Below are 15,597 nucleotides of genomic sequence, written 5' to 3'. Positions count from 1 at the left end.
ATCCAAAATGAAGTGCAGAGACGAAAGAAATGAAGTATAATAATGAAAGAACATCAGGGACCTGTAAGAAACTTCAAGCAGCCTAGTGTATGTGTCACTAAAGTCTAAAGCAGAGGAAAGAGTGTGGAGAGAATCTACCGTCAGGGCCAATAAGAAAGTTAGAGGGAATACTGGAGAAATAATAAAATGCACTGAAGAAAGGTTAGCTATTCTTACTATTTTATGCAAAATCCCAAGGAGCACAATTTCAAATGTTTACTAATTATTTGATCCTGTTACAGGGGAAGGATTACAGGAGAGGAAGGCCTGGGTTTTGGGCCCCGGGGAGATCCAAGTTGGAAAGCAGTCTCCTACCAGCTGTGGGCTGTGGGGGCAGTCACTTCAACACTCCGTGCCTCAGTTTCTTCATCTATAGAGAGGAAAGCACTATGTCTTGGGGAGTGGTGGATTTTCAAGGAGGCAGCCCACATAAGTTGCTGGGTGCTGTCCCTTGACGGGTATCGATAGTCAATATTTATGCATTCCAATCCCTTTGTACATGGGTTCATTTGCTGTGACCATTACCCTCAGGGGCCATGAAGAAGAGATTGTGTTGATGTAGAGCAGACCAAAACAAGATTACACTCCTCTGAATATTTCTATTTCCTTCCTCCACGATTGAAAAAATTGGTATTCAATGCGTTTTGTCTGAAGGCAGATGCTGGTGAGGAAGGCTTTGTCTGGCTGCAGATGTAGTCAGTTTCTAAGCACATAGTTTCTTCCAGAGACACCCCAAATTATGTAATGGGGGACGGTTTTTAAATAGGAAAATGGAGCCTTCTTTTAGAAGACTTAGCTCAACACCCATGGCATAACTGAGCAGGAGCTGCTTAAATCAGTAGAGTATGTGTTAAAGTCTGCTGATGCCCACTGGGAGTCTATTCAAAATATATATATATATATATTATACATTTTGTATTTAAAGCCATAGGGAAGGCTAATACCTTGCTGAGGTCACAGAGTGGGCTCTGCCATTAGACTCTGGGTGGGGACCCGCCCCTGTGCTTCTAACATCACCAGGTGAGGCCTTTGACTGAGAAGTGAAAGACTGGCTCCCATCAAGCAACAAGCATGGAACTCAGGTCATGGCAGGATTCCACCTTGTTGCAATGGCGTGACTTCCTCTTGGAAGGTCCAGCCCCTCTTCCGGGGCCAGTGCATCTCTAAAAACCAGACAAAGCAGAGAAAACTATGTTTAGCAGCTGCGCGGCCCTCTCTGCCTCTCTCCCTCGTACTGAGTGAGGCCTGAGGTTTGAGGAGAGGAGGGGCATGAGTCACCTCAAGCCACTCACTATTACTTGGTCCTCTGGGCGTGGGGGACAATTTGGAAGGTTTGCACATAGAGGCAGCAACCACCTCCCTTTCCTGTCCACCAGCACTGCTGCTTTGTTCACTCGCTCCCCAGCGCGGTCTCGGGTGGCTGGGAAGGTGTTTTCTGAGGCTGACCAAAGCAGAAGGACCCCAAGCGACCATGTTTTGCCACAAACCAGGCGGGCAGGCCCTGCTCTGCTCTCTCTCAGTTCTTTGCTTCTCCTCTGTCAGGGCCTGTGGTTTGGCATTTCCTTCCTTAGCCAGTTAGAGCCCCAGCAGCCTCCAGCCTGGCTGCTAAAGATACTGGTAAGAGAGATACCGCAGAGAGTAGGAGGTCCTTTCAGGATCAAAGCGTCTTTGTGAGCCAGTCATTGCCCAGCCAAGCTCTGTGGGATGGGGGCGTCGAGGTGCGACCCAGCCCTACCTCCCTTCTTCAGGTCACTGCTGAAATGACATTTCAGCACTGAGGCCTGCTGGCTTTCAGTAGCAACTGCACCCCTCCCATGCACCCATCCTCGCTCACCCAGCTCCCGCCCCACTGCATCTTTATCTACACAGTTCTTACCTAGAATTTCACTTCCTGAAATGTTCATTGTTGTTGTCTGTCTCTTCACTAGCATGTAAGTTCTTTGAGAACAGGGATCTTTGTTTTGTTTCCTGAGGAACCCCGAGCTCCCAGCAGAGTTCCTGGCACTTGAAGGAACTGCATGTTGTTGAATGAAAGGGGGCATTGTAAGGGAGTGGCTGCTGCAGCCACCACCTCCTGACCTAGCCAGGACACAGGACAGTCACAGGGATCCCCTCTTCCATCCCACATGTCAAAGGAGCGGGGAGAGGGACGCCCCTCAGCTCCTCCAAACAATCGTGTACAGGAAACCAAAGAACCACGTCCCAGGTGTTCTGGTGGTGTGGTCAGGAGGCCATTGGGAAGCCCCCACCATGCTTTAAAGTATCTACCCCTCTGGGCAGTCAGTGAAGTGTGACATTTCATCAATGACATAATGACAGAGGATTGAACATTGCCCGCTCTCCTTCTCTGTCCTCTGACGTCCCTGTGGTGTGTATCACAATTAGTTTATCCTGTCGTTCTAAGGAGATAAGAGGACTCTGATCAGCAGTTCCCTGAAAGCTGGGAGAAGCGGAGGGATTGGAGGTCAATCTGGGAGGGGCATGAGGGACGTAAGAAGTTGTGGATGCTAAGGACTGTCTTTGCTAACTTGGTCATTTTGTTTTAGGCCAAAGTTGTTACCTCGAGATGGTCTCTTAATAGAGATGTAGATCCTGGGCCATTTTCAGATGGGCCATAGGCTCTGTAGTATTGACTCCCAGAGAGCGCGCAGAATAAAAGGCATGCACACAGGATATGGTGCTCTGAAAGTGCGCTGTCCTGGAAATTAGGGAGCCTGGCTTCTGGGGCTGGTGTGCGTTATGGGGAGAGGGGTGGCCTTTGTCACTAACCCACAGGTGGGCCTGTCCCTTCTTTTGTCTGGGTCTCTGTGGCCTCATTTGTAAAATGATGCCTGACAGACCATCTCCGAGGCTCTGCCCAGCTGCCCCAAATCTTTAGGAAACACTGAACCTGTTCACTCCCTTGGTGCTGAGGGAGGCTGGAGTCGCATGTCCTGAAGGTTCGAGACACCCCATGGAATGGATGCTTATTGCTAGGGTGTGCTTGTGGTGCAGTCCTGGCCAAGGCCCTCCCAGCCCTGTGGCTTTGGGACTTGCTAGTTCACAGCACCCAGGAACTAGAAGTATCGCCAAGGGCCCTGGCCAAGTTTGGCCTCAGGGTACATGAGAAGGAGGAAGTCTCCCACTTTGCAGGCTGTGCCTCAATTGGGACTACTTCCTCCATTTTTATAAGAACCCATGTCACCAAGGAGGAGGCAGGGAGGGGAGAATGGAAGGAGATACAGGTCAAAGAACAGCCTCTAGAGCTCTTGTCAAGAGTTGTGTAACGAGCAACTGATTCCTCCAGGTCTCAGAGATGATTGGAGGATTCTTGGAAGCCAGACATCACCCACAAGGCTGCCAAAGCAAGGCAGGACACCTCAGCTCCAGGAGCACTAACACAATAAAACACACAGAGGTCGTATCCAGGTCATAAGGCTGCAGGATGTGGGAGAAGGGGAAGCTGTGTGTGCGCTGACCAGTCTTCACGGAGGGGCTCTGAGCTAGACTGAGGAGGCTGAGCCTGACGCAGAGCGTTTCCTGGGCAAGAGCAAGGCTTGGCAGGGGGGGTGAAGGTGACAAGTTCTGGGAGGAAGTGAGGAGCAGAGGGCCCACTGAGGGGACTGGCTGGAGGCCAGAGGAGGAGGCTGGCGGTGGTTGGTCAAACAAATCAAGGAATTTCGGGGCTCATTGGGAAGGTTGGGGACAGGGAGAGATGATGGTTTGTTACCTCCTCTGTCTCTTTCTCTTGTAGGATTCTCAGTAAGTTAAGTCAAGAAATCAACAAGAATGAAGAGAGGAGAAGCATTTTTGCACGCAAGTGAGTGGGCCCAGTGTCGCTGAAGTGAAACGTAAAGAATTTTCAAACCCAAGTCGAACCTTAAATGGGAGACACAGACCTGGTTTTGCCCAGTTTTGATCAGTGCTCATTCACTCTCGGGGTATGGAAGCTGGTGACCAGGAGGGGAGGGCGTTCCCTCTCCCTACCCGGCACCCTGCCCCTGGGTCTGGGTTGTCAAGGAAATTTCCCCTAGACAACAGGCAGTCACGAGCTCCCAGGGGCACCACCAATGTGGCTTTAGTGGTTTCTAGAATTTGGAGGCAGTTTGGCCCTGGTTGCCAAGCAACAAGGGCACCAGTCCTGGCTAGTGAGACATAGTCTCCACTGGGAGATCCTCTTGCAGGGCTGGGTTGAGAAAAGAGGGAGATCCCCCTCTTTCATCAGCAGGGCCATTAATGCGATGCTGTTTGCCTTTGCAGACCTCAAGTCCAGCGGTTTCCTGAAGGGACAGGTAAAGATCTCGGGGTTGAGAATGATTGCTTTAGGAGGTGACAGGTACTTCGGTTCTGTCTGCTGGCTCCTAGGGCTCCTTGGGTGGCATGCAGGTGACCTTCACTTGCCTGTCAACCACTTGTTACCCAGGAAAGGCTCTGGGTCTGGATCGAGGGGAGGAGAAGTGTCATTATGCAGGACACCTGGCTAATGGCATCTGCTTAGCTGGGACCCTCTGCAGAAACACAGCGAGGAATTCTGGGAGTGGGGGGTGGGGGGCGCATGGAAGAACCCGGGCTTTGGCTAAGCACCTGAATGGAGCCAGCCCCATGCTTCAGAGGCTTTAAAGCAGTTCTTCAACAGTTGTAGTGCACATACTTTAAAGTACTCTCAGGTGATTTTTATACATGTGAAATGTTGAGGCCCACCGCTGCCATCTGGTACAACGAGCCCCTCCGGTAGACATTCTAGTGCTAATACTAACTTGTCACCCCCCAGGTACGCGACACACAAGGTTAGATGCAGACCTGGGACGGGGCTGTGCTGTGGGAAGGCACCAGATGGGACTGCTGCGTTGACTTCCCTCCTAGTGGCTTTTGTGGTACTAATGGTGGTGTTGTTTTCTTCCACAGAAAGCCACGAGGAGGACAATGGGGGCTGGTCATCCTTTGTGAGTATGGGTGGGCTGTCTTTCCAGAGTGCCTCTGTCCTAAGGAAGCAGACAGTGCCAAAAAGAGCCAAGCCTCTGATACCATGCCTGTGCCCCTGCCCAGGGGTCAGAAAACGTGCCCCAGGAAGGCAGACAGTAAATGTTTTCTGCTTTGCCATCCACACGGTCTCACCATTACCCACCATTACCGCTCACAGCAGGGCCTTTCCCTAACCCCTCCCCTACACTAAAGTAACTTTATAGTAGCTTTTCTTGTAAGTCCTCACAGGTGACACAGAGGGAAAGGGATTCCAGAATCAACCAGTAGCCCTGAAAAGACCTCAGGGGAGGTCCCACCCTCTTGAGCTTTATATTTGAGGGGTCACAGTGAGCCCTTTGGGAGTCTGACGAGCTCTGCACTTCCTCTCCCTATTAGACCACATATACTGTCACTGTGCATAAAACTAGATTCAGGCTAAGGCTTTGTCATGGATTGGAGCCCAATGTGTTCATTTTATGATGAAGCAGCTGAGCCCACTGGAGAACATGACTTGTTAGAGCTACAGCGCCTGTTAGAGGCAGGCCTGGGACCAGTGACCCAGCCCTCTGTCCAGTGGTCTTTGTGGTAAGCAGCTGCTTCTAGCACCTTCAGAAAGCAGGCACTAAACAGCCCGTATCCTATTGGGATGCTGGTAAAAGGAATCACTGCATTTGAAAAATAGGTCAGCGAAGTCTGTGCTTTGTCTGATCACAAAGGAATATGACAGATTTATTTCGTACAAAAGAGAAAATAGACCAGAGTTTCCTCCCAAGTGTTTACATATTCGCACAGAAGCTCCATCTCCGTCACTGCTGGCCATGCAGTCCCTCCCGTGCTGGGGCTCCGCCTGAAACCCGTCTCCTCGATCCTCTCTATAGACAGAGGGTTTCCACTAGCTGCTGGCAACAAAACTTGGGGCTTCCCAGAGGAGCCCAGCACTGCACAGGACACTCTGGGGGCAGGGTGAAGGAAAAGGACCCCGTCCTATGGGCGTTTTTCAATTGGGATAGCACATACACCTGGCTGAATCTGATTAGGAACAAAAACATGCATACATTTAGGAGCCAAATCACTGGGAGAAATGATCCTTCTAGAAGCGGAGAGGGAAAGTCTATTGTTGAGAGAGGCTTATGGGGTAAAGGCCTGGGGGAAGTCCGGAGCAATGGGCCTGGCAGGGGCAGGCGGAGAGAATTCAGCGATTCCCCCGTCACACTAGGGGGCAGTCAAAACCAATGAGGCTGATCTGAAGTCCTGTTTATCACAGGTTCCCTCCCCTGCTCTTAAGTTACAGACACACTGATGGCCCGACCAGTTCTTTTCAGAGTTCAGGAAGACACACAACTGTCACTTTGCCTTCTAATATTTATTTTTAAAATATTCCTCAAATCAAAAATTAACACAGGAATCTTTCAGTTGAACGACTTAGACACGTCTTCCTTAAGCTACTTCACAAAGCTGTCAGGGCTTGTAGAGTATCGCAACGTGTGTGTCCTCGCCAAGTTGCAACCTCCCGTTGCTTCTTTCCACACCGTCCTCGACTTTAGAGAAATGCCCTGGGCTCGTTTATTGCCCACTGGACTTTGGCAGGAGAGTGAGAAGCCACTTCGCTGGGCAGCTGACCTCACCCCTCTGCTTGGGAAATCATTACTGTCCACTTTCATGGCATGCTTCAAAAGCCATCACCCAGCCCCTAGGGCTTACTTTCCTGAGACCCACCAAGAAGCAAACATAAAAGACAATAAAATATTTTAAATTTGGAAAGAGAGTCTTTCCAAGAGGGCAGCTTTAAATGCAATGTCAGAGGTCATGAGTATGAGCTGTTATTTCCATGCACTCAACTCTCCTCAAAAAAAAAAAAAAAAAAAAGAGCAGAGCTGTGACTGCCCTGCTCAGACACAATGTCATCTGCCTTCCAATGAACAGGCTTGGCTATCTGGTTTCCCATTAGCGTGGCCTTCTGCACTGAGCTGGGTTACAATGACATGTTTTGAGCACAAGGACACTAAGAACAGAACTGACAGTGAACTATCACAAATGCTCCAGACGTTTAGTCTTCCTCTTGGTGATGTCTGGAGTAAAAAATGTGTTTACTCAAAACGGAGCCAGGTCTCCCACCCCTCTATTCCAGTGTCCTCCTCATTCCTTTTGCTTTTCTCTGTGGTGCGAAAAGGTGTGGAGGAAAATGCACTCGCCCAGTGGTCTGAAGACTGGACAGAGGTCCCAAGTCCGCGACTTGCTGGCCCTGTGATGGTGCAATCCCCGACCTCAGTGTCCTATCTGTAAAATGGGAGTAACCATCTTAGTGCTGCCTGCCCCCAGGCGAGTCTTGGCAGAGAGAGAGTAGACGCAGGCACTTCAAGTGCCAAGGGCCCTCTACAAACTGCACTGTCCCTGTCACTGTGTTGGCAGGAAGAAGATGACTATGAAAGTCCCAATGATGATCAGGATGGGGAAGATGATGGTGACTATGAGTCCCCCAATGAGGAGGAAGAGGCACCTGTGGAAGACGACGCGGATTACGAGCCACCACCCTCCAACGACGAGGAAGCTCTGCAGAACTCCATCCTGCCTGCCAAGCCGTTCTCCAACTCCAACTCTATGTACATTGGTAAGGGCACTGGCACAGCCCAGCCCCCAGCCCCCACTCATGCACTGGGGGCCGATTGCCCACGTAGCACAAGGCTTTGCATGCTGATGCCAGCTCAGCGACTTTAGGCAAGTGACTCTACTTCTCTGGGCCTCAATTGTCTTCACCTGTGAAATGGGATCATAATAATATAGACCACATTGGTTTGCTGTGAGGATTATTAATATCATAGACAAATCGTTGCCTGTAGTGGCTGATATCAGCATTAAACTGCCACATGTGGGTATTTAGCAGTAATAACTTATTTTGTGTGTTACTTAGAGACTCAAAAGTACTTTCCTATTCCTCCCCATCTTTTGACCAATTAATAGTTATGTGGAACTATGACCCACAGGCTGTCAGAATAAACATAACCATAATGAGTGGAGTTTGACCATAACTTAAAAATATTTAAAACAGTATATAAGATTTTCACTGTTTCTCTGTTCCTGTCAGCCCATTTCTCCCTCATTCATTCATTCATTCCACAAAAATGATTGACCTCCTACTATGAGCCGCTCATCAGTCTAAATGCTGAAATTTGAAATCATCAGGAAAGAAGACATAACCCTTGCCTCATGGGGCTTACTTACATTCTAGTAGTGGTGGTGACAGAAAATAAGCATGTACACGCTTGTGTAACAGACTGTCAAGGACTGAGCTAGAAAGTTGATGATAAATATCACAGAAAATTAATACCACTGATCCTTCAGCTGTATAACACTTTGCAATTTGAAAGCCCTTTCACAAACACTATATCAACATCTCATTTTGTGTTTTTTAAGCACCCTGTCCGATAAGGGCAGCAATTATCAAGCCTGTTTCATATACAGGGAGACTGAGGCCCAGAGAAGAAATGGATAAATAAGTCACTGTGTACCACTTATGTGTTAGTGATGAAGATACAGAGGGAACAACGCAATCCTCATCCTAAAGAATTCTTAGTCCAGTGGATGAGGCAACATCAAAGAAAAGAGTCACAAAATTATTTAATTAAATCATGATCTATCCTCAGGAAGACAAGTGCAGGAGATGAGGCTGGGGTGTATGCCTAGTCTGGGCTTGATATCCTGCAGACAGGATATTTAAAGTAAACCTTGAAGGATGAGGAGGAGTTGGCTCAGTGAGGGTATATGTGGGAAGGGAAGAGCATTCTAAGCAGTAGAAATGGCTGTGCAAAGGTCCTGAGGCTCGAAGGAGCATGTCAGAGTTGCTGAGAGATGGCCGGTGTGGGTGGAGTGGCCTGAGATTAGACCAGGCTTGCCTGAGTTCTGAGCCCCACTCTCCATGGATGAGTGATGCCTCTCAATGGCTGGGGTTAGGGTGAGGCCAGAGAGGCACCAAGCACACAGAATGTAAGGAAGCCAGCACTCACAGTCCTGGCCTGGCCTTTCTCTGACACAGCGGTGGGACATTGCCAGCCTGTCAACCTGGCCCAGGGACACTTCTGTGAGGATGAGAACAATGTGAGTTTCTGTCCAAGGCAAGTCCAAGTAACCAGATAAGAATCTATGATTTGGTAACAGGAGCTGGAGACCAGCTCTTCCCTTTAAGGGAAGAGATGAGCAAAAGGGGGAAGTGGGAGGGGGAAGGGCAGCCCAGAGCATTTGTGAGGGGAAGGATGGGGGCCCAGAACAGGATCCTCATGAGCCACAAGTGCCAACTGTCCCTGCCCAGGCAGCTCGGTGCGCCTGTGTGTGTGTATGTGTCTCGGACACCCCAGCCCTGGTAACCCAGTTGTGGACAAATCCTTGCTGCGGCCAGGGCTGGCGGTGGTGCTGGTGTGGGTCTGTGGGATTCAGGGAGCCGCAGCCCCGAGATGCAGAGCTGGGTGCAAGATCTGTTCCTAGAGAACCCTGAGGTGGGCCACACTCACTTTCGTTTAGCATTTCTCCTTTCATTTCAATGCCCTTGTGTGTCCACAGACCGGCCCCTGTCTGGGAAAGCCCCACAGCAGCCACCTGTGCCTCCCCAGAGACCGATGACCGCCCTCCCTCCGCCACCAGCCGGCCGGAGCCACATGGTAGGTCTCCCCGCTCATTCATGGTGCTTTGCACCCACTGCAAAAATTTCCTCTGTCAGAGAGAAAAGAAGACTATAAACACCTTCATCGAATTCTAACCAGTCAGACAAGATTATATGTAGGCTGGGAACATGCACACCCAAGTACTCACAGTGCGTTTTTTTTTTTTGGTGGGGGGAAGGTGGGTGAAATGCTAGTCATTTTTATTCATGTCATAATGCTTATCAGCAGTATTTTCTTTTTCCCATAAACAGTGTAAACTACTTATATAACAAAAAGTCTCCCTGTGGTATGCATTGTGCTATTGTCTCCCACTTTTGAAATAAGTGAAAACTATAAAATATACTCTAAGAGGAGCACCAAGTTAAGTCAATGGCACCAATTCCTTGGGTTGCAAGTCGCCTTCATTCCTACAATGAGACTTGCGCCACCTGCTGGCCAATGCCTGAAATTCCACAGACAAATGCCTTGTAACTGACAAAGTGAACCCAGTGAGAAAGAGAGAGGCAGCAGCCCTCTTTACTCTCTCTTCAAGCTTAGCCCCAGGTCCTGTGGGCCTAATCAATACCCAGAGAGACCCTGAGAAGTTCAGGCTAAAGAGCCAATAGCTGGAAATGTGCTTTCTTCATGAGGCCCCTGAGCGCTTTAACAGCTATGGCAAATGCCGAAGTGCCAGGGCTAGAAGGACAGAGAGGACGTATTATTCTAATAACTCAAAATCTAGACCACACCACAGCCAGGACCTCCCATCTAAGAATAATTGGCTCCCCCCAGTTTTTGAAGTTCTCTTGCAAAGGGGGCTCACGGAGCTGAATTTTTCTACAAACGCAGTTCGCTTTGGAAATCTGAAGGCCTTCACCTCCCCTGTGGGGATGCAGAATTCACTCTTCCAATCAATAGATATTTACTGAGCAGCCACTGTGCACAGCAGTGTTCTGGCTGCTGGGAATAGAGCATGAAGAAGACACATAAGGTCTCTGCTTTCAAAAAGTTTCTATTTGATTAGGGGGAGACAAATGATAAACAAGTAAACAGATGTAGAAACAAGACAATTTGAGTAGTAATGTGTTGTTAGGGATACAGAAGACCCATTAATATGAGGATGGGTGGGGAGGTGACATGGAGCCTTACAGTTGTGGCAAGAGCTGAGAAAAGGACATTCCAGACAGATGGAAACAGAAGTACAGAGATGCCAAAGAGGGCATGAGCTTGAGATTTTGCTGGAACTGTAAGAAGACACATACAGGGGGAGCCTGGTGGGCACTGGGGAGAGGGGTTGAAGGGTAGGCAGGAACCAGCTTGGGCAGGGCCTTGCAGGTCACGGTGTTTTTAATGTGACAGGAGCCACGAAAGGGTTTGGCAGTGGAAATCTCTGTGAACGAGAGACGGCAGAACAGGGGGCTCAGAGAGCAGGCTACTGTTCAGTTGAGAAATGCCAAGTAGGATTGTGGGTGGAACATGAGATGGAGAAAAGGGAACAGATTCAGATACATTTGGGGCTATAAAGCCACCAGGACCTGCGGATGTGTTGGGAATACTTCCTAACATTTGGGTGTTTTTTTTTAAGCCGCCACTGCCCTCACCCCAGCCCAACCACGAAGAGCCTAGCAGAAGTAGAAACCATAAAACAGCAAAGCGTAAGTATGAGAGTTGCTCTCTCTTGCCCACCAGCCCACCCATACCCTCACCGCCACCACACCCCCACCCTCAGCCAACCACTTTCTTCCTTTAACTGACTTCAGTCTTTTTCCCTTCCAGTCCCTCCTCCTTCGATAGACAGAAGCACGAAACCCGCACTAGATCGTTCATTAGCTCCATTTGACAGAGAGCCCTTCACACTAGGTTGGTATCATTCATATTTGATGCATACTAATAATGGTCAACATTTATAGAATGCCTGTGGTATACGTTTTACACTCACCATCTCATTTAACTAACATCTCAGTACAATAAAGCAGGGATTAGTAGAATCATCCTCATTTTACAGATGAGGAGACTGAGGCGTGAAGAGGTAACTTGCTAAGATCCCACGTAGAAGCCCAAACCCATATGAACCAGATGGAGAGCGCCTGCTCTCAGCCCTTGCTGGGCCTGCTTCTACATGCGGCCGTCTGTATACACACTCCTCAGGTCACCCTAAGGGTGATGCAGAGGCACTGTGGGGCAGAGGGCGGAACTGGGCTGAGGGACAAGAGGTCGGGAGGCCTGTTGTCGGGTGCCTTGGTCACTCCTTAGCCAGCTCACTGACCACAGGGACCTCACTTTTCCAGAGCTATCTCCTTATTTGTAAAGTGGGTGTTCTGTGAGGAGAAAATGCTTTCTAAAACTCTAAGGTGCTATTCAAATGGCGGGGGAGCGGGGGGGTTGTTCGTCGTATTGTGCAGTTGACCAAACTGCGCAGTCCCGTTCCCCCAGAATTGACCCAGAGTATTCTCGGATTGCAGCTATGTCCATGGGAAGTTATTTCCAATTCAATTCTAAAACTTAGTTACCATTTCTTGAGCACCTACTGTAGGGCCAGTGCTTTACCTTCCATAAATAATGTACCTACTTTATCTGTTATCCTCACACCGACCCAACAAAGGGTGTGTGTGATTATCCCACTTTGCAGATGGTAAAACTGAGGCTCAGAGAGATTGAATAATTTCCCCCAAACGTGTATAACTAGGTACAGGATTTGAACCCAGGTCTTTCTGACTTCAGAGTGGTTGCTTTTTTCCACCACAGCATTCTGTATTTGGAGACTTGGATTTTCCTCACTGTAGACTAGGGAGTTGTGGGTAAGGTGCCCGAGCCTTGAGGGCTAAGGAGCCCAGAACCCCAGCCCCACCCCAGCCCTTCCTTAGCTGCACTCTGAGCAAGGCATTAACCTGCTGTGGCCTCAGTCTCCTCTTCCGCTGGCAAATGACTTTCAGTTCTTGGATTCGAGGCTGCTGCTTGCTGCTGTTTTCCTGAAACGGCTCCACAATTCTGCTGACTCAGGCAAAGCTGCATCAGCTATTTTAGTTTAGACAGGCCCACTGCAGAGGGCCGTGTAAATGACACAAAAATGCAGGCAAGAGAGATACGACTTCAGACTCCAGCCCTGCTTACCACCATGAGCCAAAGCTCAGAAAGATGGAATACTGACATCTAATCCTTCAGAGTCACCTTCTGAGCAAAATCGGCCCTTTTAGAAGATTTTGTAATACCAACTCTATCCTTGAATTTCTCCCTTGTCTATGATGTTTTGGGAGAGCTAACCACTTACAATGCGCAAACTCTTAACAGGAGACTCCTGATATGCTCAGAGAATATGCATAAGTCAGCAGATGTTTGAGAAAGAAAATCTATTCAGGCCTAAAGATATAAATTTAAGTTTTCTGGTTATCCCTCTAAAGTAGGGTTTCTACCCCAAAACAAAGTTTTATGAAGAATGAACATTTTTTTTATACCACCAAAACTCTCTTCTGCTAGGTAGTGAGCTCTTCACAGTGGGACAATATTCTTAGAACCTCTCATGGGCCTGGCACATACTCAGTCTTTAGAGAATAAATCGCAACTCCAGGCACATCTTACCATCATTCTCCTTAGGCTGGTAAATGTGCAGGAGGGTGGGAGGGGAAAGGAAGAGGTGCTATCTAACGTGACTCGTGTGCCTGAGCCTGCGTATAAATTGTCACCTGATCCTTACGACAAACCTATGCAGTTGTCACCTATAATCCCCATTTTACAGGTGAGGAAATTGAGACTCAAAGACCTTAAATAACTTGTTCAAGGCCATGCAGGATTTGCTTCTAGAACTGGTAGAATCCAGTTAAGTAATGCTTTTGTTGCATTGAAGACATAGGGCATATTGACTCGAGGGGACTTCAGACAGAATCAAGAATAACTTTGCAATGTAGCGTTCTCAGGTGCAGCTAGCATTTCTTCTGGGAGCCGCATGTTATCTGTTCCAAGAGAAAAATGAAAGGAGAGAGAGAGAGAGAGAGAGAGAGAGAGAGAGAGAGAGAGAGAGACCAACAAAAACCAAAACAAAATGATTTGCAGCCCACCATCAGAATCTCCTGAAACCCTCTCCCCCAAGTTAAAATTTTTTCCAGAAAAATAACTGTAATACTTTATATAATGTCAACATGTACCACAGGATTGGAGGAAAATTAACTCTTTCAAGGCAACTGGGTTTATTTCAGATATAATGATAGTAAACTTAGTCTTGACATAGAACCTCTTGACCAATGAAAGAGGGATAAAATCCCAAAAGACATTTAATCCTTCCTATCATCAGTTACATAAAATAAAATGCAGAAAGAAAGCACAGAATCGAGAATACTGTTTGTATGTACACAGTGCTGTATGACCCTGGGCAAGTCACGTAATTTCTCTGAGCCTGTAAAATTAGTAGCTGTGTGCGGAGCCCCTCCTGGTCTAGGGTCTATGATTCTTAAATGCTTTAACCCCATCAGCCCTCCAAGGGACTTGGTTCACAGTTTCAATGAACTATGTTTTAATAGCTTATGATTAGTTGATAAAGTCCAGAATTCAAGACCTGTCTGCTGTTTGTCCTTTACAGGAAAGAAACCGGTGTTTTCTGACAAGGTAAGCTGTTTTCCTGTTTTGTTGTGTGTGTTTTGTTTTGCATCTTGTCTTTGTTCTTTAAAAAGCGCTAAATACACTCACACATCTCCCCTCCTGTCTTGCAGCCCTCGGCCCCAGCAGGAAGGTAAGCGCTCTGTTATATCTGCAGGAGGGAACACGGTCTGCGCTGTGGAACTCGAGTTTGTTTCTCACACATCCTTTCTCTCAACTCTGCAGGCCTCTCGGGGAGCATTTACCCAAGATACAAAAGCCTCCTTTACCACCAGCCACGGAAAGACATGACAGAAGTAGCCCTCTGCCAGGGAAGAAGCCATTTGTGCCAAAGTAACTATCTTCTGTTGCTTGAGCTGGTCATTCAGAATGGACGACGCCAACAGCCTGCCTACTATTAGGAGCCTTACACAGGAACCAGAAGTTCTGGGCATTCCCAGGCAGGAGTGGCTCGTTGGCTGCTATGGCTGGAGGGGTGTTCAAACTCCCTAGGTTGGATGTAAAGTGCCTGGGTCTCTTTGAAGAAAATAGCCATCTCACCAAGAAAGGGGTAGAGAGAATCTTAATCAGGAGTGTGGGGATGACTGCCCTTTGTGGAGACCTTATCCTCAACCAGCCCAATTTGTGGCTGCATTTCTTTCCATCACAGTGCACAGGCACCTATCTGCCAATTTCGTTTTCCATGCAGATAGCAGAGAGGAAATAATTGGGGGAGGTTTTTCGGTCACTGTAAGTGGCTTCCTCGCTGCCAACCACAGTTTATAATGCCAGCATACGGAGGTCTGCTCTAATAGTGCTAACTTTGCTGTGAAGTCTACGGGACCAATTTAGCAAATGGTACAAATGCATTTGGAGTCAGACCCAACCCCACTCCTTACTAAGGACAACCCTGTTTACCTGTGTAATCAGGATTTGTAACTCTGGTCTTGGCTTGGCTAATGTGAGGATTAAATCAGGGCGAGGGTGCACCCACAACACCTCAGTGATGGAGTTAATATTTGAATGGAATATTTTAAAAGATGAAAATGAATGCCAGAAGTATCATAATGAACAAAAGACCAGGGTTGTAATTAAACACAGAATGAGATGACATATGAAGCATCAACAGATAGGAGCGGTTTAACAAACGGTCCTTGTGTCCTTCTCTTTGAGAACAGGCTGGGGCCCAGGAGTACAGATGCCTGCCGTAGTTGTAAGGCAGCTGTCACATCTGTCTGACTAGCTCATGCGTCTGGGAAAAGTCCCAAAGCAGCAGCATTTTCCAACTGTCTTCCCTTCACCGAAGGGTGAGCCCCGAGATGGCTGTTTTAACACAGCAGCAAAGGAGAATATTACCTAAAATGTTTTCATTTGCTTGAAGAAACATCTACTCAGTGAAATTTAATAGCTATGAAAGAGT

The 15,597-nt window shown here is 48.1% G+C and overlaps 1 protein-coding gene across 1 annotated transcript in view; it reads left to right on the top strand.

The window, feature by feature from the left end:
* Window positions 1–15,597, top strand: part of LCP2 (lymphocyte cytosolic protein 2) — a 40,395-nt gene that overhangs the window by 12,174 nt on the left and 12,624 nt on the right. The window contains exons 4-13 of the mRNA XM_019741050.2: window positions 3,773–3,838; window positions 4,279–4,310; window positions 4,924–4,961; window positions 7,390–7,588; window positions 9,532–9,629; window positions 11,197–11,266; window positions 11,388–11,471; window positions 14,182–14,207; window positions 14,312–14,331; window positions 14,424–14,531. Coding sequence (XP_019596609.2) covers window positions 3,773–3,838; window positions 4,279–4,310; window positions 4,924–4,961; window positions 7,390–7,588; window positions 9,532–9,629; window positions 11,197–11,266; window positions 11,388–11,471; window positions 14,182–14,207; window positions 14,312–14,331; window positions 14,424–14,531 — 741 coding nt within the window. The remainder of the gene's footprint in view (window positions 1–3,772; window positions 3,839–4,278; window positions 4,311–4,923; window positions 4,962–7,389; window positions 7,589–9,531; window positions 9,630–11,196; window positions 11,267–11,387; window positions 11,472–14,181; window positions 14,208–14,311; window positions 14,332–14,423; window positions 14,532–15,597) is intronic.

This window comes from Rhinolophus sinicus, linkage group LG10 (assembly GCF_036562045.2).
Source record: "Rhinolophus sinicus isolate RSC01 linkage group LG10, ASM3656204v1, whole genome shotgun sequence".
NCBI lineage: Eukaryota > Metazoa > Chordata > Mammalia > Chiroptera > Rhinolophidae > Rhinolophus > Rhinolophus sinicus.
The sequence above is the reverse complement of the archived record's forward strand: the minus strand, read 5'-3'. Positions and strand labels throughout refer to the sequence as shown.